Source organism: Acomys russatus, chromosome 13 (genome assembly GCF_903995435.1).
Source record: "Acomys russatus chromosome 13, mAcoRus1.1, whole genome shotgun sequence".
NCBI lineage: Eukaryota > Metazoa > Chordata > Mammalia > Rodentia > Muridae > Acomys > Acomys russatus.
In genome coordinates, this window is record NC_067149.1 from 20,235,398 (window position 1) to 20,257,903 (window position 22,506).

At 41.5% G+C, this 22,506-nt stretch overlaps 1 protein-coding gene across 2 annotated transcripts; it reads left to right on the forward strand.

Annotated features, from left to right (window-relative positions):
* Positions 1 to 6: 6 nt before the first annotated feature.
* On the forward strand, positions 7 to 22,336 carry Ccdc174 (coiled-coil domain containing 174). 2 transcript variants are annotated; one of them, XM_051154924.1, is made up of 11 exons: positions 7 to 114; positions 3,166 to 3,270; positions 4,575 to 4,675; positions 7,671 to 7,729; positions 10,754 to 10,928; positions 13,564 to 13,659; positions 14,924 to 15,066; positions 15,504 to 15,598; positions 17,276 to 17,405; positions 19,837 to 19,986; positions 20,942 to 22,336. In XM_051154924.1, the coding sequence occupies exons 1-11, from the start codon at positions 73 to 75 to the stop codon at positions 21,235 to 21,237; spliced, it is 1,392 nt and encodes a 463-aa protein (XP_051010881.1). In that variant the 5' UTR covers positions 7 to 72; the 3' UTR covers positions 21,238 to 22,336. The 2 variants fall into 2 exon arrangements, with proteins under 2 accessions (XP_051010881.1, XP_051010882.1); XM_051154925.1 differs by having other exon boundaries at positions 19,840 to 19,986.
* Positions 22,337 to 22,506: the final 170 nt, after the last annotated feature.

Genomic DNA, 22,506 nt, shown 5'->3' on the forward strand with positions numbered 1-22,506 from the left:
GGGGGCGGGCTCGTAAGGCCTGACAGAAACTACAGAAGGCTAGGTCTTGGGACCGGACGGCCTGGCGGGACGATGGACCGAAAGAAAAAGCCTTTGGACGTGACAGCCTCCTCGGTGAGTGCGAGTGTAGCTTAGCTCCGTGCCCCGCGTTTCCCGCGCCTTTCTCAGTCGAGAATGAGCACTTTAACTGTTGCCTCATGCAGGTCAGGGTCCTGGACTCCACGTCTGACAGGGATTCTGACTAGCTTTCTCCCCGTGGGGACCCTCGACAGTTTCCTTACAGAATCCTGAACCCGGCTTCGTCAGGCATCTGGACTAAGCTCACCCCACAGACCCGCCCCGGAAGTCGCCCTCCCAGGGATCTTGGGGCGCGTCCTGCGGGTCAGCCGCCACAGCCGGGCCAGGCCGCCCTGTCTGCGGGGACCTAGGGGGACGCGCCCTCCCTGGCGTCTCCTCCAGCCCAGAGATCAATAAAATCCTTCGTGAGCAATGGGGTGTGACTTGATTCCCCAGGACTCCGGAGTACCTAGGGTCCTAGCAGGACCCAGAAAAGTTACTGCCTGGGCCCGTGATGTCTGACAAGATGTGAGGAGTTTTGCTAACTTAACCAATCTGCGCAGCAAAATTGTAAATACTGGACATATTTTGTACCAGGGCCTCATATTCATGCTGCCATTGAGTCTTAAGACGTGCTTTTAAGATGTAGGCGGTATTAATGATCACTCGTCATGGGATGATGAAGTTGACGCCCAAAAGTGAATGCCAGTTTCTTCAGTTTACATGCAGATTTGTTGTGTGAGAGCCCAGATTCAATTTGACTGCAAACCGTTGCCTTTTCTGTTATCTCCGAACATATTTGTTCTAACCTTTGACTTAATTTTGAATTTACTACACACTATGGGAATATAAGAGGAAAACATCCAATGTTGTATCTTATATTTTGTCGGAACTTGCTTTCTAATGTGAAAAATGTGACCTTAGTTACTATGCTTGCTTGGATTCAGTACTTATAAACTAAACTAAACAGGTTGTAGTTGCATATGCTCTTAACCCCAGCCTGTGAAAGGCAGAGACAGGTAGATAGATATCTGTGAGTCAGAGGCCAGCTTGAGGTACATAGTTCCAGGATAGCCAGGGCTACACAGTGAGAGCCGGTCTTTAAAAACCAATCCAAACTAAAGTTAGCTTATCTAGAAGATAATTTTTCAATAACTATAATACAAGTGAAGTCCAGGAATTGGTCATTTTGTAGCTTAAATTCAGAAGTAGTTGTAGAATAGAAATTATATATATATAAAAAATTGATGCATCTACAAAGATTTAAGAGAAAAGGTAAAATTTTCTCTTCTTTTCTTCCTTTAATAATTTTGAATATTGGGTCCTGGAATAAATTTGAATATTGGGTCCTTTACAATGTTAAAATCCCTGCTCCACAGTATCTTTAAATGGATTTCTTTCAAATAAAAATCACCAAACTCAGTCATTAAAAAAAAAAAATGTTTATGGGGCTGGAGAGATGGCTCAGAAGTTTGAGAGCACTGGCTGCTCTTCCAGAGGGCCTTGGTTCATTCCCAGCACCCACATGGCAGCTCACAGTTGTCTGTAACTCCAGTTTCAGGAGATCCAACATACTCACACAGACATACATGCAAGCAAAACACCAATGCACATTAAAAAAAAAAAAGAATCATTAAAAGTTTTTAAAGATATTTAAATTTTTGTGTATAACTATTTTACCTGCACCTTTGCACATGCAACACATACCTGTCTGGTGCTCTCAAAAGCTAGAAGAGGACATTGACCTTCTGGAACTAGAGTTATGTATGGATAGGTATATGTCACCATATGGGTACTGGGAACCTAACCTGACTCTTCCACAAGAGTAGCAAGTGTTCTTAACTGCTGGCTCATCTCTTCAGCCCCTGAGCTTAGTCCTGTTGTTTTGATTAAAAATCCCAGGTTGTTCTACTTTATTAGTAAAGACTCAGGAGCCAGATGTTGTGGTGAAAAACCTGCTAGCTCAGAGAGGCAGAGAAAGCACCCAGCTGACCTCAGCTCATGTGCCAATGGAGAAGGCCCAAAAGGCTCTCTAGCTCAGCTGACAGCTCAGGAGGAAAAGGCCAAAAAAAGCCAAGGTCACAGTCTTGCTAGCTCAAGGCCCAAAAAGCCAAGGAACTGAGGAGCTCAAGAGCTAAAGCTAAAATCCCAAACCCAAAGAAGCACCAGAGACCCCCTCTACTTCTACACTCTGTCTTAAATACCCCTCAACTCAAAGTCCCTCCTACTCTTTAATCCCTGTCAGCTGGCTTCTTGCTCCACCTCTTGACCTAGGGTTACCTGTATTAACTCCTGTGTACAGTAGCTCTTGGATTAAAGGTGTGTGTAAGGGCTGCCTGAGCCACACCTTAATTACCTGTTCACAATAAACAGAAAGTTCTTGGATTAAGGGTGTGTTAGGGCTCAACCACAAGAAACAGGAATTTATAGTCCAATCTCAGGAATCACAATGGGATCAATGACAGATTTTTACAGTTCACAATCTCAGGGATTACAATGAGATCAAATATCCTGTGACACAGTCCTTTTTATTTTCCTTTTCAGCTACTGGTGTCTGATTTGCAAGTGCTTGTACATAATAGCCCCTTGTCGGTGTATCATTTCCCCCATTTCTACTGTTAGAACAACACAGCTGAGAGCTAGGTGCAAGTATTTGCCCAGATGCCCCATTCTCTTCACCTGTACTCCCTCTCCTATTTTTAAACCTGTGATTCAGTTAAACGTAATGTTTTTAAAAACTGAGACAATCTTAAGTTGGTACTTCTGGTATGTGTCCCACAAACTAAAGGTGCTTTAGAAATTACTCGACTTTTATCTGAACATGTAAATCTCATTTGCTTGCTTTGCTCTGTCACTCTCCCCGTGACAGGGAGGGGGGAATAAAAAAAAGCCTAAAGTGATTTAAGCTGGAGTAGAACTATGCCTGCAGCAAAACAAGAGTGAAACCCAGTGCTGTTTAACTTTGTATAGAGTTCCATAAGGAAACATTGTGTTCGTTATACATGGTCTGGAAGCCGAAATCTTCCTTGGAGAATTACAGTTGCTTAGCAATCTAGTCACCTCCCAGAATTGAATTAAATATTGTTTACTTTTTTTGGTTTATTCTAGTTGATAGATCTTAAGGCTGAGCTCTTCCGAAAACAAGAAGAGTTCAAACAAGAAAAACTTCTAAAAGATTCTGGAGTTTTTGCAAAACCAAAGACTACTAATAAGGTAAAAATATCTCAACTGATTTCAAATATGGGAAAATTATAATATATTTTAGGTTTTTGAAACATATCAGTGGTTATCTGTAAATAAATGCTAGGCCATCTCTCCAGTCCCAGTATTCTTTAATATGCTGTTAATAATGGATTATGTACATTCTCTTGGGGGATTAGCATGTGTTTTGTATCCAAGAAGAGATAAACAATTGTACAATATGGAAATAGACTTAATATATGAAAGACACTAAGTTTTCGATCTTTATAGGTAGTAACCTACTGTATTTCTTTGTATTCTGCTCATGTTCACTGAAGTATTGAATGGTCAGTGGTAAAGGTCAACTGAGAAAGTAGCTCAGTGACATTCAGAAGGAAATTCTTAAGTGATTTAAGACTTTTTTTCAGCTCTAGCTTTGTCACATGTAGAGGAATTTTAATTCAGAACATGGCTGCTCTGGCAAAAGATCACATCCAAAAACCTATGTCTGTTTGATCCAGCTAGAGTACAGATATGCCTTTAATCCTAGGAGACAGAGGCCAGCAGATCTCTGAGTTCAGGGCCAGCCTGGCATAGAGCAAGTTTCAGGTAAATAAAAGTTTAGATCCAGGCGTGGTGGTACGCTCCTTAATCCCAGCACTCAGCAGACAGAGGCAGGCAGATCTCTTGGGTTCTAGTCAGTGCTGTTCAGACAGTTTGGTTGAGTCAGTGAGTTGAGAGACAGTGCAGTGAAGGTGAGTTTGTTGCAGTTCAGTTCGTGGAATTCAGAGGCAGTTTTTACTGGGAGAGTTTAACAGAGACAGGTTGAAGAGAAAACAAGCTAGGCACAGATGAGGCCAGAAGATTAGAACAGACTGCTAGAGTTCCTTGAGGCCAAGCAGAGCAATTCAGTGAAAAACCGAGAGAAGCTGGATTGAATCAGTCAGCTTTGAAAGAGGTTTGAGCCAGAACAGCTGAGTTGAACAAGCCAGCTAGAGTTCAGAAAGAACTAGAAAGGGTGAACTTATTCAGTAGTAAATCTCAGAGGCTGAAAACAGTCTAGGCCTACATTAGAGTGTTACGGAGCTAGAAGTTTCCAAGACTAGGTCTAGGTTATCAGACGAGGCTATAAGCCTCTGAGACAATTACATAAGGAAAATAAAAGTTACTTTTACAATCATGTGCAGGTAATCTGTTGTAGACTATAAATTAGTTGTCAGAGTAAGTAGTTCTCTGATTCATAAGATCTAAGGATTTTTCTCTCCTTTTGGTGTACAAAAGTTGAGATTGTTTTGCAGTCACATGGTTTTATTTTGTTCTTTTGAATCATTCTTCAGAAGCCAAGTATCTGGAACAAGCAAAATGCAGGCGTTTCCAGCCGAGCAGAGAAGGATGCTGAACAGAAGCTTGAGGAGCAGAAGACTTTAGACAAAGCAAGGTAGTTACATTTGAAGGGGACCTTACCAAAGAAATAGACATTGAGACCTTACTCTTCCTGGTGTATTCTAGGCAAATACTCCGTAAATGTAAATAAAGTGTCCCTTGATATCTGAGGGGTATTGGTTGGTTCTGGGACCCTCCTCTGCCTCAGATACCAAAGCTCATAGATAACCAAAATAAATAAAATAGTGTGATCTGTGAAAACATCCAGTATACTTAAAGTCTTTTCTAGATTTCTTGCTATGCCTAATATGATGCAAATAGTTGTTATTTTGTATTCCTTAGGGAGGGCCAAGAAGGAAAATCTGTACAGACAGATGATACACAGTATACATTAACAATAATGAAACATTGTTTTGGAATATGTTTCATTCCAATTAGTTCAGTCTGGATTAACTGGACTCTAGGTATGGAGGGCCAGCTGTCTTCTCAAAGTTCTGTGATTTACACATATCTAACAACAAGAAAGAAAAGTTCAGTTTAGAAGATGAAATAGGAAAAAAAAAAAAGATGAAATAGGGTTCTGTTTTGAGCTTTTATTACACACTAAATATATCAACATTTTTTTTTTTAAGTTGGAAAATAACTATTCGTTCTGGGAGTTGGCCAGAATCCTCTCAGAACTTCTGGAACTGCTTCTTAGTTCTGGCAGCCTTGGTGACCATGAGCACAGTGAAGCATATAGTCTCTCTCAGGCCTGCATCATCCCATAGTGGCAATGTCGCCTGTCTGCCCATCCCTGAAAAGGGGACAAGTGTACAGATACGTTTTTATGGTGCTTCTCAATCTACTGTACTTTTGGATATAATGGATATAGTCTGGCAGATGACAGTGGTTCTTTGCATCTTCATCTTGGTCCCAACACCAGACAGGACCTGATCTTGGATGGAGATGTTACCGGTGAAGAGGCATTTCTTGTCTATTCAGGTTCCTTTGATGGCCTCTTTGAACCATCTTGAAACCTAGACTAATATTCTTTTAGTACTGAAGGAGCCGCTCCTTGCCAGTTTCTCTCAGCAGAAGCAGCTTCTTATTTTAAAAGATCATGGGCTGCTTTTGGTAAGCAAGCACCTCAGTCTGAATGTCTGCCATCTTTCTGGCAGCTGAGAAAAAGAAAAAGCTATATCTACAATTTTTGTTGTTTTGTTTGTTTGTTTTTCAAGACAGGGCTTCTCTGAGTAGCCCTGCTGCCCTGGAACTTGTTTTGTAGACCAGGCTGGCCTTGAACGCAGAGATCCACCTCTCTGCCTCTGGAATTAAAGGCATGGGCCACCACCGCCTGGCCTATATCAAGAATTTTTTAAAACTTGTATTTCTAAGTATTGATACCATGATCTTGTCCACTGAGCAACCTCTTCAATTTATCAACACATTTTAAAGAAGTGTCCCATGGCATGTTCTAGACTAGATGATAAGACATTAGTGTTTAGAGACCGCAACTTTCCCTCCCAAACCAGGAATGTAATTAAAAGAGTAAAAGGAACATTCTAATCCCTTCTCCTAAATTCACTAATAGCATACTGTTATATTTGCTTTTTTCTGTCCTCCCTCCACACCTGTAGAGGAAGAGTTTTTAGTGTCATGATAATTTACCTGTGAATATTTCAGTATATATTTATCTGAACAAGGACATTATCTTACACAGTATTTAATACTACTGTGTGGCTCATATTTCAAATTTTGCCAATTGTCACAGCACAATTATGTCCTAAAAAGGTTTTGTAAAAATTCAAGATTCACAAAGTAATTTCCAGGACAGCCAGGGCTGTTATACAGAGAAACTCTATCTTGAAAAATCAGGAAAAAAAAAATTCAGGATTCAAAGGTCATTCATGCCTTTAGCCCTCAAATCTCTCTAATTTGTTTGCCTTTTGTTGTCAGTTACATTACTTACATTTTTAAGTGTCCAGGCCAGATTTTGTTACTATGTCCTGTTTTTTTATTTAAGAATACTGTGTAGGTAGTCTTTATGTCTTACCCAATGCATCTTAGCCAGAGGCTCATAACTGTCAGTGCAATGATAATGAATTTGATCACTTGGTTAGAAAAAGTCTGGTAGAGTTCTCTACTGAGAAGATGCCCTTTCTTCTATGTGGTTAATAGTAGCCTGAGGTGGGTAACTTTGAGACTAAGTATTCTGGTCACTAATACATTTGCATGTATGGTTTGTATTGTTTGTTTGTCTTGCTGCTGCTAAGTCTGTCACTACCTGATAAGTACCACCAAAATTATGTGAGCAGAGACGTTGCTTTGTTGAAATGCCAGGGTTGTTGTTATTGTATATTAGTTTGTGGCTTGAGTGTATTATTTATGTTCTTTGAAATAGATACTGTCATGTTTCTGCAAATATAAGTTGATATAAAGAAGCATAATAGGCCATAAATGACCAGGACCCTGTTCTAAAACCACTATGACAGAGAGGCTTACCTTGAATTTGGTGATCCTTTTGGAAAATTTGAATAGAAGAATGTTAGTTTGGGCTGGAGAGATGGCTTAGAGGTTAAGAGCACTGGCTGCTCTTCCAAAGGTCCTGAGTTCAATTTCCAGTAACCACAAGGTGGCTCACAGCCATCTATAATGAGATCTGGTGCCCTCTTCTGGCGCGCAGGTGCGCATGCAGGCAAAACATTGTATACATAAATAAATATTTTTAAAAGGAAAAGAAAAATGTTAGTTTAAATACATCTCTCTTTTGGTATGTAACTTAAGTTGCATTTAGCAGCTAAATTGTTGGAGCCTTAACTCAGTGCATCCATTTATTCACTCATCAGATATTTACTGAACAGTGACTCTGTACCAGGATTGGCTTCAGGTCCTGAGGCACACTCCTGCTTTCACTAATGAAGTAGATGAGGTGGGCCTGAAGGTCTCTTAAGGACAGGGCAGTCAGCAGGCGCTGTACCCATCCTTTCATGGCAGGTCTCAGCTGACAGTGTGGTGGTAGAAGGGATAGTTCTAAGACCATTTCTAATATTTTTCTGTTTTTCTCCTAGGGAAAAATTGGAAGAAAAGGCCAAATTATATGAAAAGATGACTAAAGGAGATTTTCTAGGTAAACAAAAGTTTATTTGTATTTCTTTATTGCCTATAAGTCATACAGATCTTCACTATTAGTTGTTTGAATGATTCTAAGAGGAAGAAATTTTTAAAAATGAAGTCAAAAGTTTACTTTCAGTGGCTACACAGAGACAAGAAAATCTGCCACAATATTCTGACTGGTGCCATTGGACTTTGGGCCGTGGGACAGTAGAGTATAGGGAGCCAGTTCTGCTTCACAGATCCTTCAAAGCAGATCTTGTCCATTAGAGGAGGAGAGCACAGCACCAATAAGACAGACTAGCCTAGCATGCAGGGACAGCCATGCTTATGGAAAAGGTACAACCCGTTGTGCAGAATTCTGGTCCCATTTAGGCACTTGGGCTCATGTTGCCCCTTTTCCTGCTGTTTCTGTATTTTCCGTTTTATTTCTGTGATGTGCTTTTTCCTGTTTTAAACTTCATGTTTTGCAGTGTTTTTTCCTTTGTTTCATTTTTATTTTTTGTATGTTGCTGTCTGTATGTTAGTATGTGTAAGTGCAGGCATTTCACGCCACACATGGGAGTGAAACATGGATTCTCATCTTCTGCCTTGAGACAGAACCTGGGTAGTCTGTTCTACCTCCCGTCTTGCTGCCATAGGGGCACTGGGGTTACAAATAGGCTGCAAACCAGGCTTTCTATGTGTTCTGGGGATTTGAACTCGGGTCTTTGTGTTTGGAGACAGGTTCTTCTTACCCTTTGAGTCATTTCTTATATTTTTAATTTTCAGTTGTCTTCTTACGTTTATTCAGTGGGAAATCTTTATTTCATTTTCACTAATTCCTTGCTCTTTTTCTTTCTCACCAGAATATTTTCTTTCTTTCTTTCTTTCTTTTTTTTTTTTTTTTTTTTTTTTTTTTGGTTTTTTAAGACAAAGTTTCTCTGTGTAGCCTTGGCTGCCCTGGATTTACTTTGTAGACCAGGCCGGCCTCAAAGTCATAGTGATTTGCCTGCCTCTGTCTCTCAGAGTACTGGAATTACAGGCGTGCACCACTGTGCCCCGCTAGAATGTTCTTTTCTACTCCTCCTCTTTCTCTTTTTGTTTATTTAACTTTGCTTCCTTTATTTTTCCCTTTTTTTTGTTTCTTTCATTTATCATCCTAACTTTTATGTTCCCTAAGTAATTTCAACTTCATGGCATATCCTATTAGTAATTGTATAATGTGCTTATAATTGGAATACAGTTCTCTTTTGTCATATCCCCTTGAAATACAAAGTAGAATTCATGGTTGGACAACAGTATAAGAGATTTTCTGGGCCAGTGTACACAGTATTGGCAGGAGGCAGGGAAAGCAAGTATGCATTCAGGAAATTTCTAGAAGAAAATGGACTTTGACCTGACAAGCTAGAGAAAAGGATCCTTTAGGGGAGAGTACTAAGAGAAGTTCTTCAGAGGGGGAGGGCTGAAGCTCAGCAGTTCCACTTTGCTTAGCAAACAAGACACCAGTGGTTGTGAGCTATTGTTTGCCTCTCCTCAGATGGCATGGCTCTCTGCATGTCAGGGAATGCAGCATGGAAGAGTCAGTCATTTGCAAAGTTGGGAGCTGTGGTGAGAGTGCTACACTCCAGAAGAGGAGCCAGGTGTTCTTCTCCAGGATGCTTCACTGGTGTGTGCATCTGTACCTCAACTCTTAGAGAACACACCTCTCCTACTTAGAACCTGTGTGGCTTGCAAGTGTTTTTTTGTTTTATTCTTTTTTCTTTTGATTCAAACTTTTATTGTTACTACAGAAACTCAGAGAGGCTGGAGAGATGGCTTAACAGTTAAGAGCACTTGCTGTGCTTACAGAGGACCAGAGTTTGTTTCCCAGCATCCATATTGGGCAACTCGCAACTGCCTGAAACTCCAGCTATAGGAGAACTGATGTTTTCTTCTGCCTTCTGAGGGCACCTGTTCACCCCTTTGCCCCTATATATGTAATTAAGATAACATGAAATACAGTAACTCAGTCAAAAGAAGTATGTTTATGGAGAGTGTGGGTCAGCAGGCCCACTTCCTGATACTTACATTGAACCTGTGTATCTGAACTGGTTAACCCTTGGAGCTTCCATTGTCTCCACTGTAACACTGCACAGGGGCGTAGCATCACCACTTTGGTGATTGGGAGCCCATTGTCTGTCATTGTTTCTATCCTTAGGGGGGAAAAGCATGTTGAGTTCAGCCCTATAGAGCCTGACTCCTGACTCCAGGCCTTGCCTGAAAACAATGTTTGTGTGTATGTGTGTGTGTGTGTTTGAGACAGGGTCTCACCATGTATCTCAGAAAGGCCTGGAGCTCACGATGTAGTTCAGGCTGACCTCAAACAGAGATCTACCTGTACCTGTACCTGCCTCTGCCTCCTAAGTGCTGTGTTAAACGGTGTGTGCACCATGCTCCAGCTTCAGAGGACACTGATTACCTGCGTGAGGTCCTTTCAAGCACTTCTCTCTGCACACCAGTGTAAGAGTTAAATGATGCAACTCACATGTTTAGAAAGACCTGTTATCTTGCTTGAGAGAAAGGCTGTTCTGTGTCTCTTGTATGTTGTTAGCTGTGAGTTGCTCAAAATTGCATGGGTGGGTTGTTTTAAATGGTCTTATTGTTCACACATTGTGCTGATGGCAGAGGAGGAAACTCAAGGCTTTTTAGAGTATTGTAATCTCAATTTTGGGTTTTTTTTTTTTTTTGGTTTTTCGAGACAGGGTTTCTCTGTGTAGCCTTGGCCATCCTGGACTCACTTTGTAGACCAGGCTGGCCTCGAACTCACAGCGATCCGCCTGCCTCTGGCTCCCGAGTGCTGGGATTAAAGGCGTGCGCCACCACGCCCGGCTGTAATCTCAATTTTGGATGGCTTATTTAGAGCTTCGTGTCAGGTGTTTGGTGACTGTGTCTTTGTAAATTGTCCCAGGTGGAAACATTGACTGGTGAATAGTCAGGCAATGGGGCCACTTATCAGTTCCAGCTATGTTTTTTTTTTTTCTTTATTGTCAAGAATCTGTAATTGATTTTTTTTCCCTAGATGAGGAAGTGGAGGACATGTACCTTGTGGATTTCACACAGAAGATCATAGACAAGCGGAAAGAAATGGAGGTGCTTAGTGCCACTAGAGATTCCCGAAACACAGAAGAGAGAGATGATGATGAAGAATTTTCTGAAAAAGACATACCCCCTCCCCAAGACCCCAGTGAGGAATGGTGGGTAATACTGGGGATTAAATCAGAGTGATCCCCTCAGACTCACACTTTTTTGAGAATTGCTTTGCTTGATGGTTATCACGCCATTTTTTCTTATTCTGACTGGCTTTCCTGTCTTCCAAGAGCCACCCGTCTAAGTTGGGATGATCTAGTGTATCAGTCGTATAGAAATGGGAGCTCCAGTGGAGAGGTGACATCCGTGACTGCAGATGAGAACTAAGCATCTGCTCTGCCCAGTGGTGCCAGGCTCAGGGATCCTTGGGCAGTCCTACTTCCTTACTCCCTTTCTCTGTGCCCTGGCTCAGATATCAGGTCCTGGGAAGTGGTCCCTTTGAGTCCTGCAAAAAGAAACAGGCAGATTAGTCACAGTAAGCTGTATTCTAGCGTCATTGTTTTCTAATATTGAGGTATGAGTTCCAGTACTGCCTTCTGCCCATGTGGCCTTGATAAATCTGGAGCCTTTCGCAGGCCTAGTTTCCTTCCGTGGAAAGTAGAGATGCTGTGCTTCAGTGCCATGACCGTTTCCCTTAAATTCCCTCCTAGAAGCAAGTGTGTTCCATTCTGGGAGCATAAGCAGATACTTTGCAGGGCTCTGATTTTGACATTTTCCCTAGTTTTGCCTGTATGTACATAAAGGCTGGAGGAACCAGCATATACAGACGAGAGTGTGTATGCATCATCATATACATCTCATATACAGAGGAGAGTGTAGATTCCGCTACAGTGCCTTTTGTGTTTCTTAGACACTCATTGAGCAGAACTTGCCATTGCTTAGACGTCACTGATGTCCTGACCATGTACTGGGGCTGACCCTCTCTCAAACTCTTGTTCTGGGAGATTTCTTAGAAGCTGCTCAGTACTGTTTGTGGTGTTTCTTAGCCTTTTGCTAGCCCTATTTTGACAGATATACATGAAGAGAGAAATCCTTGTCACTTTGGATATCAGAGAACCACCTTCTTCATATTGCTGAAGGTGTCCACTGTGGTCCATGCTTTCTTACGTATGCCACATGGAATCGCAGAGAAGAAAAGAGCTTTTCTTCATCATTTCTAGTCTTAAGTACTTGCTTCCTCATCTGAACTATTTGGAGAAGGGAGTTCTTACCTTTTAGTTATAGTTGACCCACTTTAGGCTGTATTACCAGCAAAACATTTGAGGCAAACTTGCTTGTTTTTATAATCTATGTGTGTTTCCCTCCTGCTTCTCTAGAGCCCTATAGAGATAGGGTACTCTGTCCTCCTTGAATCACCCAATTTCTTTGGGTTTGTGCTGGCTGGGACTGCTCAGTAAGCAGTTGCTGATGAGCTAGAGCCATTGCTGACTACTGCATTCTGCCTGCTGGTGTGTGTTGTGGAGGCTTGCTCCAGAACAGAATAGCTGTGATTGCTTTTCAAGGCAGAAATCTTGTCTCCTTTGAATGGTCTGATGTCTTTTAATTTTTTTCTTATTAATGCTTTTATGATTACAAGCAATTTCCCAGCAATCTGAGGAATTTAGAGGGCAATTGAAGGCGTTGCATGCTACCATATGGTGCAGTAAGACGCACTGCAAGCAGTTCCCACTCTTCCTTTTTTTGTTTGTTTGTTTTTGAATCAGGCTCCAGAATTGGACTGCTTGTAAATCCTTTTGGTAATTAAATTCCAGGTGGTGAAAAGTCTTTTTGCAAAAATACTGTAAATAATTACATGGACCATCTGGCTAGATGGTTCTCTCCCACATTCATTTAAAAAAAAGAAAAAGAAAAAAGAAAATGAAGATGCTGCTTTGTTTAGTTGTAGGTTTGGTTTCTTGTAATAATCAGCTGTAGGACCATAAGAGTGGATTCCCAAGCATTTGATTTTTAAAGCATGTTACAACAAAGAAGTCAGCATTGCTTGAGAGGGAAGAAATTTCAGGCAACAGCGGAGCCAGCTGAATCTGACCTTGAATTGCTTTACTTACTTGCAGCACAGACTGTTAAGGACTGTGGGAGATTTCTTGCCTGTAATAGCAAATATGAAAAAATACGTTATACCGTAGAGCAAAGGAAATGTTTTCTGTGAAAACCTGCCCATACTTTGGTTGCTAGGAAGTCTCAGTGTTTTGTTTAACTGTGTCTGGCTTGTCTGTCCCTGTTGTCTGCTTCAAGGAAAGATGAAGAACAGTGTATATTGTTTGTGTTCCTTCTAATTAAAGTGGGTCCAAAATAAACCAGGACTTACATTAAGAAACTTCTAAGCTCTATGGAAAGAATGTGGCAATTACAAGTAGAGCAGTAATAGAAAGTGAGATCTGAGTACACTGTGGGGAAAGGAGCGATGAAAAATCTGGACTACATAGTCTAGTGGCCAAAATCACCATAAGAGTTGTCTCCATTGTATTCAAATGAGTTCTTTCATGTCCCAATTTCTGTATTGGTTACTTGTCTTTGAAATAAGAAGCATAAATGATCAATTTCTTTCTACATTTTCTGAAACTGACATTTAGTAGAGCTTATTGAGTGTGGCTGCTAAGGAAGAAGCTTCTCTCTGTGGTAGCGGGCCTTAGTTTCAAGGCTCTTGGTAACAAGGTCTGTACTGACGTTGCTTCTGTAAGAACTCCCTGACATAGAGATCTGTCTGTTGTATCAACTGTCTTCCCAACTTCTCACTTTCAGGGTGGATTATGTGGACTCCTTGGGCCGATCCCGGCGCTGCATGAGAAAGGATTTACCAGATCTTTTGGAGATGGATAAAAATCTTCAGGGAAGACTGTAAGTTTGCTGTGTGGCCTTTGTCTAGCGTACAGCCGCGGGGGTTATTTTGTGGGCGAGGCCGTTGAATGAGCACTTGTCATTGCAGCAAGACCTTTAACGTGTGAGAGTACACACTGAAGCCTGCAGCCGTTAACATGTCCACTCATGACTTTCTGTGCTCAGGGAACAACCTGCGTGCCATTATCCTTTATTTATTGGTTTTTCTTTTTTTTCTGAAACCCATTTTTTGGGGGATAGGGTGCTTGGAGGAATTAGTTATGTTATTCCCTGGGCCTTGAACTAGTTTTAGGTGATTCTTCTGACTCAGCTTCCCAGGAAGGCACTCTGTTCTGGTCATGTGCATTGTAACTGCTGAAAGGGACGAGTAGACTGTTGATTTGGATGTCTGATCTAGGTCGCACATATAGAAGGAGCCCAAACCTAGCTAACAAACCATCCTTTATAGACAGAGGGTTTGAGAAGGTTCACTTGCTTTTATTCACTTCTTACTTGTGTGTTTTTATATATTAAAGCAATGGCCTCATCACTACATTTCTAATGGAACCAAAAAACAAATGTTCGACAGTATCTTGGTGATTAAAAATAAATCCCTGTAATCAGCTTTTATATGAGAAGTGTTAGAGCTGCTCCATAAACCCTCCAAGGCTTAGACATCTGTTGGTATGCCTGGAGTAGGCACACAGAGGCCATCTGCTGGGCCAGGAGGCACTGTAGCAACAAGTCCATGTCCTCAGACAAGAGGCCATTCAGAGAGGACGAGTGGTTCATCCTTCCTGGCTAGGCCATCTCCCAAATAGAACAAGGGTTGAAAGGAAAGTCACTTTTCTTGAACACTGAGGCAAGATCCTATCATGCTCGTGTCTAAGTCTGGGTATTGATTTTAAAATGATAAAATAGGGCCAACAAGATGGCTCATCAGGTTAAAGTATTTGCTGCTAAGCCTAATGACTTGAGGTCAATCCCGGGAAGCCACGTGGTAAGAGGAGAAAATAGACTCCTGAGGTTCAAAGCAGTCCCCCTGACTTTTATATGCATGTTGTGACATATGTGCATGTGTACATGCATGCTCATGTGTATATATACACACAGAATATAAATGTTAAAAAAAAATTAAAACAATTGTATTGACTTGTCAGTCAGAAGCCTCTGAAGGAGCTGTTGTCTTTCCAAATGGTGTACTTAGCCGTGATCAATCCATTGCACTAAGTTTTGCTGTCTTATGACATTCACCTGAACATAGGTTTTTCTATTCCTCTACTAGTTTTGTTAGTCCTGTTAATGAAAAAACTTTGTTATCTGAAGACATGAGGAAAGAACTTCAACGCCAGCAGTGGGAGGAAGAAGAGCGGGAGGCCCTGAAAAAGCCAATGGGGCCCATCCATTATGAAGACATTCGGGAAAATGGTATTGTTGGGTTTTGGATTTTTGTTTTTTCCAACTTTTAAAATCTTTTAAAAAAAAAAATCTCTAGCCAGTGGCAGGCACAAAGCCAGGTGCTGACAGAGCAGTAGCTTTGATGCAGTCAGACTGTGCTTTAAAGGGTGAAAATATTCTCTTTGTCCTCCACCTGCACAACTCAGGGACTTCTTCCTAACAGGAGGTCTGTTAGCCCAAAAATTTGTTCCCAGAAGGAAGAGGAGACAACCAGGGCCAAGTAGCTGTCTATGTTTGCTTCTTAGTAAACAGTAAAGCAATTTAACTTGTTTGTTCTTGCTTATCTATTTTTATTATTAAACTTATGTAAATTGTTGTGTGCCTCTCTTTTGGTTTGTTAGGGAACTTGTTGTACATGTGGTTTTAATTAGAGAAATCTAATCTTTTGATACTTTTGATTATTTCAGAGGCCCGGCAACTTGGTGTTGGGTATTTTGCCTTTGCCCGAGACAAAGAGTTGAGAAACAAGCAAATGAAAATTTTAGAGATGCTTCGTGAGCAGGTACAAGTTAAATTTAAAGTTGTTTATGGATTTAAATGATTTTTTTTTTTTTAATTGACAGTACATGCCTTAAAAAATATAGTAACTCCAGAGACTCATAGCCAGGCATTGGGTAGAGAGAGGGCCCAAATTGGAGATTTTCATCTGGTCCTTCCCTTTGGAGCTGGGAGCCCAGCAAAAGTGGAGAGAGGAAGAGTAGGAGCCAAAGGGGTCAAGGACACCAGAAGAACACAGCCCACAGAATCAACTAAACAGGGCTCACGGGCTCACAGAGCCTGTGTGGGTCTGTGCTAGGTCCTCTGTATATATATTACAGTTGTTAGCTTGGTGGGACTCCTAACAGTGAGAGTCAGGGTATCGCTGATTCTTTTGCCTGCTCTTGGGACCCTTTTCTTCCCACTGGGTTGCCTTGCCCAGCCCTGATATGAGGGTTTGTGCCTAGTCTTACTGTGTTTTGTTATGCTGTGTTTGACTCATGTCCCTGGGAGGTCTGCTTTTTTCTGAAGGGGAGTGGAGGAGGATCTGCAGTAGAGGAGAAATAGGTGGCAGGGCAGGGAGTAGCTGATGGGGAAAGTGGGGTCAGGATGTATTGCCTGGGAGAAGAATAAAAGAATGTTGTAAATAAAATGAAAATTGATATTCAGAATGCCATTGTTGATTGCATAAAGGTAATTATCAATTTCTTGTGGGTTTTCAAACTCTAAAATTACAACTGTTTTGGAAGTAGTCTGTGCTTTGCTACATTTTGTTTTTATTACTACTGCTATTATTATTTTGTGTGAGTTCTGCCTGTATCTGTATGTGTGCCATATGCATATGTAATTCTACAGAGGCCAGAGAGGACATTTAGATCCCTTGGAACTGTAATTATTTATGGTTCTAAGCCACCGTGTGGGTGCTGGCAACTGGATCTGGGTCCTCTGCGAGAGCAGCAAGTGTTCTTAACTGCATCTCTCTCCAGCATCCAGCCCTGCTGTGCTAAGTCTAGTTTCAAGCATGGCATTTTGGAAGACCTGGGTGAGGAAATAGGAAGTTGTTTTAAGGCATTAAAGAGTAGAAAAGAACTGGATAGCTTTCTTCTATGTGGAGGCTTCCACAGTGCTCTCTAAGTTCTCATTTAGCTCAAAGCATCAAAGGTCTGTGACATTCTGCTTCAGAGGATGCCATTTTCAGAGTCTTCAGGAGAGCTGCTTAGAGATGCTGTGAAAACCAATTAGCCCCTTTTCCCCCAAGATGGGGTTCCTTCATGTATCCCTGGATGTCCTGAGACTCCCTCTGTAGACCAGGCCAGCTTCAAACTCACGGATGCATCTGCCTCTCCTTCTCCGGTGCTGGATTAAAGGCGTGCACCACCACTGCCTGGCTTAATTAGCACTTTTTTTGTTTTTAAAGATCATTTGCCAATTTTTTAAAAATATTTTTATTTAATTTTAAATTTATGTGCATTGTTGTAGGGGTGTCAGATCTTAGAGTTACAGACAGTTATGAGCTGCCATGTGGGTGCTGGGAATTGAACCCAGGTCCTTTGGAAGAGCAGGCAGTGTTCTTAACCACGGAGCCATCTCTCCAGCCCCCTAGCACTTTCTTTTTTTTAAAGAGATAATTATTTCATCTTTTTAAATAGAAATGTGAATTTGACTCCAGGTGAATAATTTTCTAACTTTTTGTTCTGTCCAGACAACAGATCAGAGAATAAAACGGGAAAACATAAAGGAAAAGCGAAAGGCTATATTAGAAGCAAGACTTGCCAAGCTTCGACAAAAAAAGATTAAAAAATCAAACGACGGGACTGAAGAAGAAAGCAGAGGTATATCACAGCTTAAATTTCTGACTTCAAAAGGGAAGTCTACTAATAGGGTTGCAGTTTAGGAATCAGCAACTTAGCTTTACCTCTAAATAGCATGTGCCTTTAAAGTCTCACCAGGAGCAGTTTTAACTATTATTCTTAGGTCTGTCTGTTTTTCTTCCTTCCTTTCTTTCATTTGTTCGTTCTTCCTTTCTTTTTTCTATCTTTCTGTCTATCTATCTATCTATCTATCTATCTATCTATCATTGTATGTGATGTGTGAGTGAGTATGGGCACGCATGTGCCACAGCACAGGTGTGGAGGTCAGAGGACACTTTTAGGTAATTTGTTTTCTTCTTTCTCTGTGAGATCTCTGGCTCAGGTTCATTCAGGCCATCAGGTCTGCTCAGCAGGCACTCTTCCCCACTGAGCCATCTCACAGTCCAGGAGAAGCCTTCATAGCTCGAGCGTTTGAGAATGACACTCACGTGTTTTTAGGCAATAGACAAGGGTATTAACAAGTAATGCATTGAGTTGCTTTTTATAATGATAGTTTAAACCAGCGTAAAAGGAAGGGTTAGCTATGTACATAAATAAGAAATAAAATTCAAAATTTGAAAATATACATAAAACATAGAAACTATACATATTTGGGGGTTGCCATGTGATGTTTTGGCAACTGCATATATTATGTGATCTAAATCAAGGTAAGCATTATCATTTTTAATGGTAAAAACACTTAAAATCCTTTTCTCTAGTCTTTTCAACTTCAGCTCTTTTACTTTTTAAAAATTTTGTCAAATTTTATATATATATATGGGTGTTTTGCCTGCATGCATATCTTTGTACCATGTTGGTGCCTGGTGCCTGCAGAGGCCAGAAGAAGACATCAGATCTCTAGGAAGTAGAGTTACAGAAGGTTGTTAACCACCACGAGGATACTGGAAATTGATCCCTGGGTTCTCTGGAAGAGCAACCAATGCTCTTACCCTCTGAGACAGCTCTCCGTCCCTGATTTCAGCTTTTTGCTTATAGTTCTTTTTTTGTTATAATGTACTCTCTTTGTAAAATTTATTTCCCAATTTGGGTATTAAGGTAAAACAGCTGGCAACAGGAATTCATACTAAAGAACTGTACTCTAGAAACTGGAGATGGAACACACTTTCCCTGGGAGACAATGTTAAATGCTGTGACCAGACAGGAGTAGAAGCCAAATCGCTGACTTTAGCCCATCTATAAATGGGTCTAATATATAAGCCTGTTCGTTTTAATATTGAAAAGTGCAAGAGTATCCAGGTCATCCAGTCTCAGGCTGCCTCTCATCTTGCTGTTTCTGCTGCTCGATAGAGTGTACTCTCCTCCATATGCTCCAAGTTTTCTCCCTAGCACCTGTTCCTGATCCAGGGCAGGGCCAGCTCAAGGAAGCAGGGGAGACAGGAGAGGAGTCAGCTTTCTCTTTCCAAATGGGAGTGGGAAGTTGCAGCCTATGTGTTTGCATCTCACTGGCCAGAGCTCAGGCCCACAGGCTATATTAGCAGCAGAGGAAGCTGGGAAGTGAGCTTGAAACTTGGGAACATTCTACCAGCAACAAGAGAAAAGTATGGATGTTGAGGACTCTTTAGCGTCTTCCTCTCCTTTTCCAGCCTCTGAGCAGGCCCTCATGTAGTCCTGACAAGACACCAGGGTTAGGCTTAGGTATTGAAAATCCCATGTTGAGTTTCAGATAAAGGCTGTCTCTTGTTGAGTTCTCCATTGTGTCTGTTTTTGTTCTGTCTCCTGTACATCTGCCCTAGAAGATCCAGAATATGCCTCCACTTTTTTTATTTTTGAAAATCATTTTTCTTTAAGATTTTTAAAATATGACCAAAATGAAACAGCCTACAACAGCTGGTTCTACCTCTTCAGCACTCTGGTTTCTCCTCTTACTATTTTAGTTGGATAATTTGAGGATTTGGGTCCTTCAGTTGCTCCTTGGGAGCAGAGAGATTTACATCCATTCAGCTTCAACTTGAATTTTGAATCTTCTTGCTGTTTTATACATGCTACCATTGCTCAGCTGAATCTTTCTTGTTGGTAAGGTGATATAATAAAATTACTAGAGTTGTTTAAAGACTTGGGCAATCTGTTGTATAGAAAGTACTGAAGGATTGGCAAGATAGCTCAGAAGAAGAGGTTCTTGCTGTTCAAGAATACAGATGTGATGATCTGAATTAGATCCTAGGAACCCACATAAAGGTGTGACCAACTGCACAAAGTTGTCCTCTGATCCCTACATGTGTTCTGGCATTCACATCCCTTATATAAACAGAAATAAATGTTACTAAATTATTTCACTACTCTCTAAGTTAAGATGTACTTTCTGCCCTCACTAGCACTAGTGATTAGTTTTACTTCAAAATTACTATGTTAAAATTTTAAGCCATGGTAATAAGGTCTTATTTCCTTACAAAAGCAGATGGAGATGTCATTGAGCCATCAGAACCAAAGGCTGTACCTGTTCCACCGCCTGTGGCCCAGAACAGCAAGGTGGAAGTCATCATCCAGGAGAGGAAGGACACCAAGCCTGGAGTGCCACACATCCGAGAGTGGGACCGAGGAAAAGGTAGGGAGGGGCTTTTATGAGTGAAAACTTCTTAGTGGGGCCCTTGTGAAGGGTGGTTTTTGTTTAACTCAATGTGTGATTCTGGTACAATTTTATTTTATTTTTTTTATGGTGCAAAGATGGAATCCAGGGCCTTACTCATGCTAGGCAAGAGCTCCACCACAGCTCCACGTTCAGTGCCGCCACAGTGAGCCTTAGTGGTCCTGAAGCCTAAGGAAGTCTCCAGGCCTTTGAACTTGTTTCTTCTCCACACTGGACACTAGTTGTTTATACATAGGGAAATGGGAAAGCGTGATCACAAAAGACCAGCATCTAGAAAGGCCTCTGTCCACAGAATAGTTTTCTGAAGTGCTCGTGTGTGAGATGGAGTATGACGGAGGCTTGGTGCTCCAAGATATTTTGTCCTGAGCAATTCTTCATGTTTGGCTGAAAGTTTACCTGAGCTTCCATTATACATGCTCATCTTTCTCTAATTTTTTACAAACGTGCCCACCAGTCTTTGCCGTAGCAGACTGCATTTTATGCCTCTTTCAAAGATACTTCAGTGAAACATTAGCTCCTGCTGTTGGATTTGACAAGAGAAATATAAAGAGCCACTGTTTATATCAGCTGAGCCCGTTCTGTGTCCTCCTGAACTCAACAAATGACAGACTGGCTTGATAGGAAGCATCTAACCATGTCAACTCCTACAAATAATTAGTTGGCTGTTTAATTTCTCTGCAAGTGTAGTGCCCTTTTGGTGGTCTAGAGCCTGTCAACTTCTCCACAGAGCCTTTCTCTAATCTTTCCTTGTCATAAGGCCACTCTATTTTTTAGCTGGGTTTCTTGTTGCTATCCTTGTTCTTAGAAAGTCTGTGGTGGCTTCTTAAAGTATATATAAGAACTGAAGAATAATTATAATAAATTTGACTGGTTCATAGTTGTTTCTAATAATACTCTTTTTTACATTCACTAGAATTTTCCTTTGGATACTGGTCGAAGAAGCAGTCAGAACTCCGTGCTGAGCGAGATCCTGAGTTTGCTCCACCTTCCAATTACTTTGTGGGTCAAAAGAGAACTGGTCCTATCAGTAGCCAGCCTTGGAGCAGACCGGGATCAGCGCCGAGTGACTTGGGGCATTGCTCTAGCCAGAGCCAGGATTCCACCTCTTCACACACATCTACTCCTGCCTCTGCAAGCCCACCACAAGCACCTCCAGTTACTTTCCAAACACTAGATGATATGATATCTTACTATAAACAAGTTTCATGACCTTGAAAAGCATGCTGGTTGCATTTGTGCCATAGAAATCAGGACAGGACTGAGCTTTACTTCTTTCTTCATGTTCTTTCTCTAAGATTCACAGGCTTGAAGCCAGATTAGTTTACAGGGAGGAGGAGTTAGTTACCAATGGGAGCTCATGGGCTAATTGGCTTTTCACTTTTTAAAAATCACTCGGTATAGAGGGAATGTCTCCTCCCCTCCTGCTGACCAGTTGTAACTCATTTGGATTTCTAGGTCTGTGAACTGTAAAAACTAATCTGTGAAATTTGACACTGCGGGACTTGTTTCATTTTTAGATTATTTTATATATGTGAACGTTTTGTCTTCTTGTATATATGTGTGCCACGTGTGTGCTTGGTACCCAAGGTCAGAAGAGAGCATTGAATACCCTACAACTGGTTATGGTGATTGTGAGCCACTGTGTGGGTGCTGGGAACTGAACCTTGATCTTCTACAAGAGTAGCCAGTTCTCTTAACTACTGGCTCATCTCTCCATGCCCTGCTGAGGATCTTGTAGCTCTGCTTTACGAACATACCTATTTATGACTTCACTTTTAGGGCTTCATTCTTTCCCTTTCAGAAGTGCTAGCATGTAGGTGTCTACTCCACAGATTCAACTTCCCAGGCAGGTGATGGAGCAAAATCAAGGGAGGAGTTTCTACCTGCCCAGCAGACAAATGAGGGCCTACTATAGGAGGCAAAAAGTGGAAAGAGGAAGCTGATGGAAAACTAAGCAATCACATCTGAAGCCATAAGGTCTGGGAAGAACACCTGCAGTTCAGAGGTAGTAGCTGATTGTTGATCTGTCATTGTTTCATCCAGTTACCTATATCTCGGTCTTCTTTGGACATCTGGAGTTGTGCCGAATCATTTGGGTGTTCCCGAAGGCTGCTGAGCCTCGTTAAAAGCCAGTACTCCCTATTTGACCAATCAGAGCTCTGACCTTGTCTTGGCCTTCTGCCTCTGTGCCTCCTGGTGCTCCCCATTGCTTGAGACTTACTGAGCCTGAGTGGGTCAGACTTGGATCCCATGGTGCAGAGCAGGTAGGTCCCTGCCTAGGTCCTTATTGAGCAGGGCAAACTTACCTATTAGGCATCTCCTGGATTGCTTTGTCTCTGCTCAATAGCACGGCATTATGAGTAGAAGTGCCTGGTTCTTCCTGTGGTGACCTACTGGAATGTGGAACAGGTCAGTACCTGGCTCAAGCTCATGTGGCATCTAAGTGTCAGATCAGGACTTCACATATCTAATATCCAG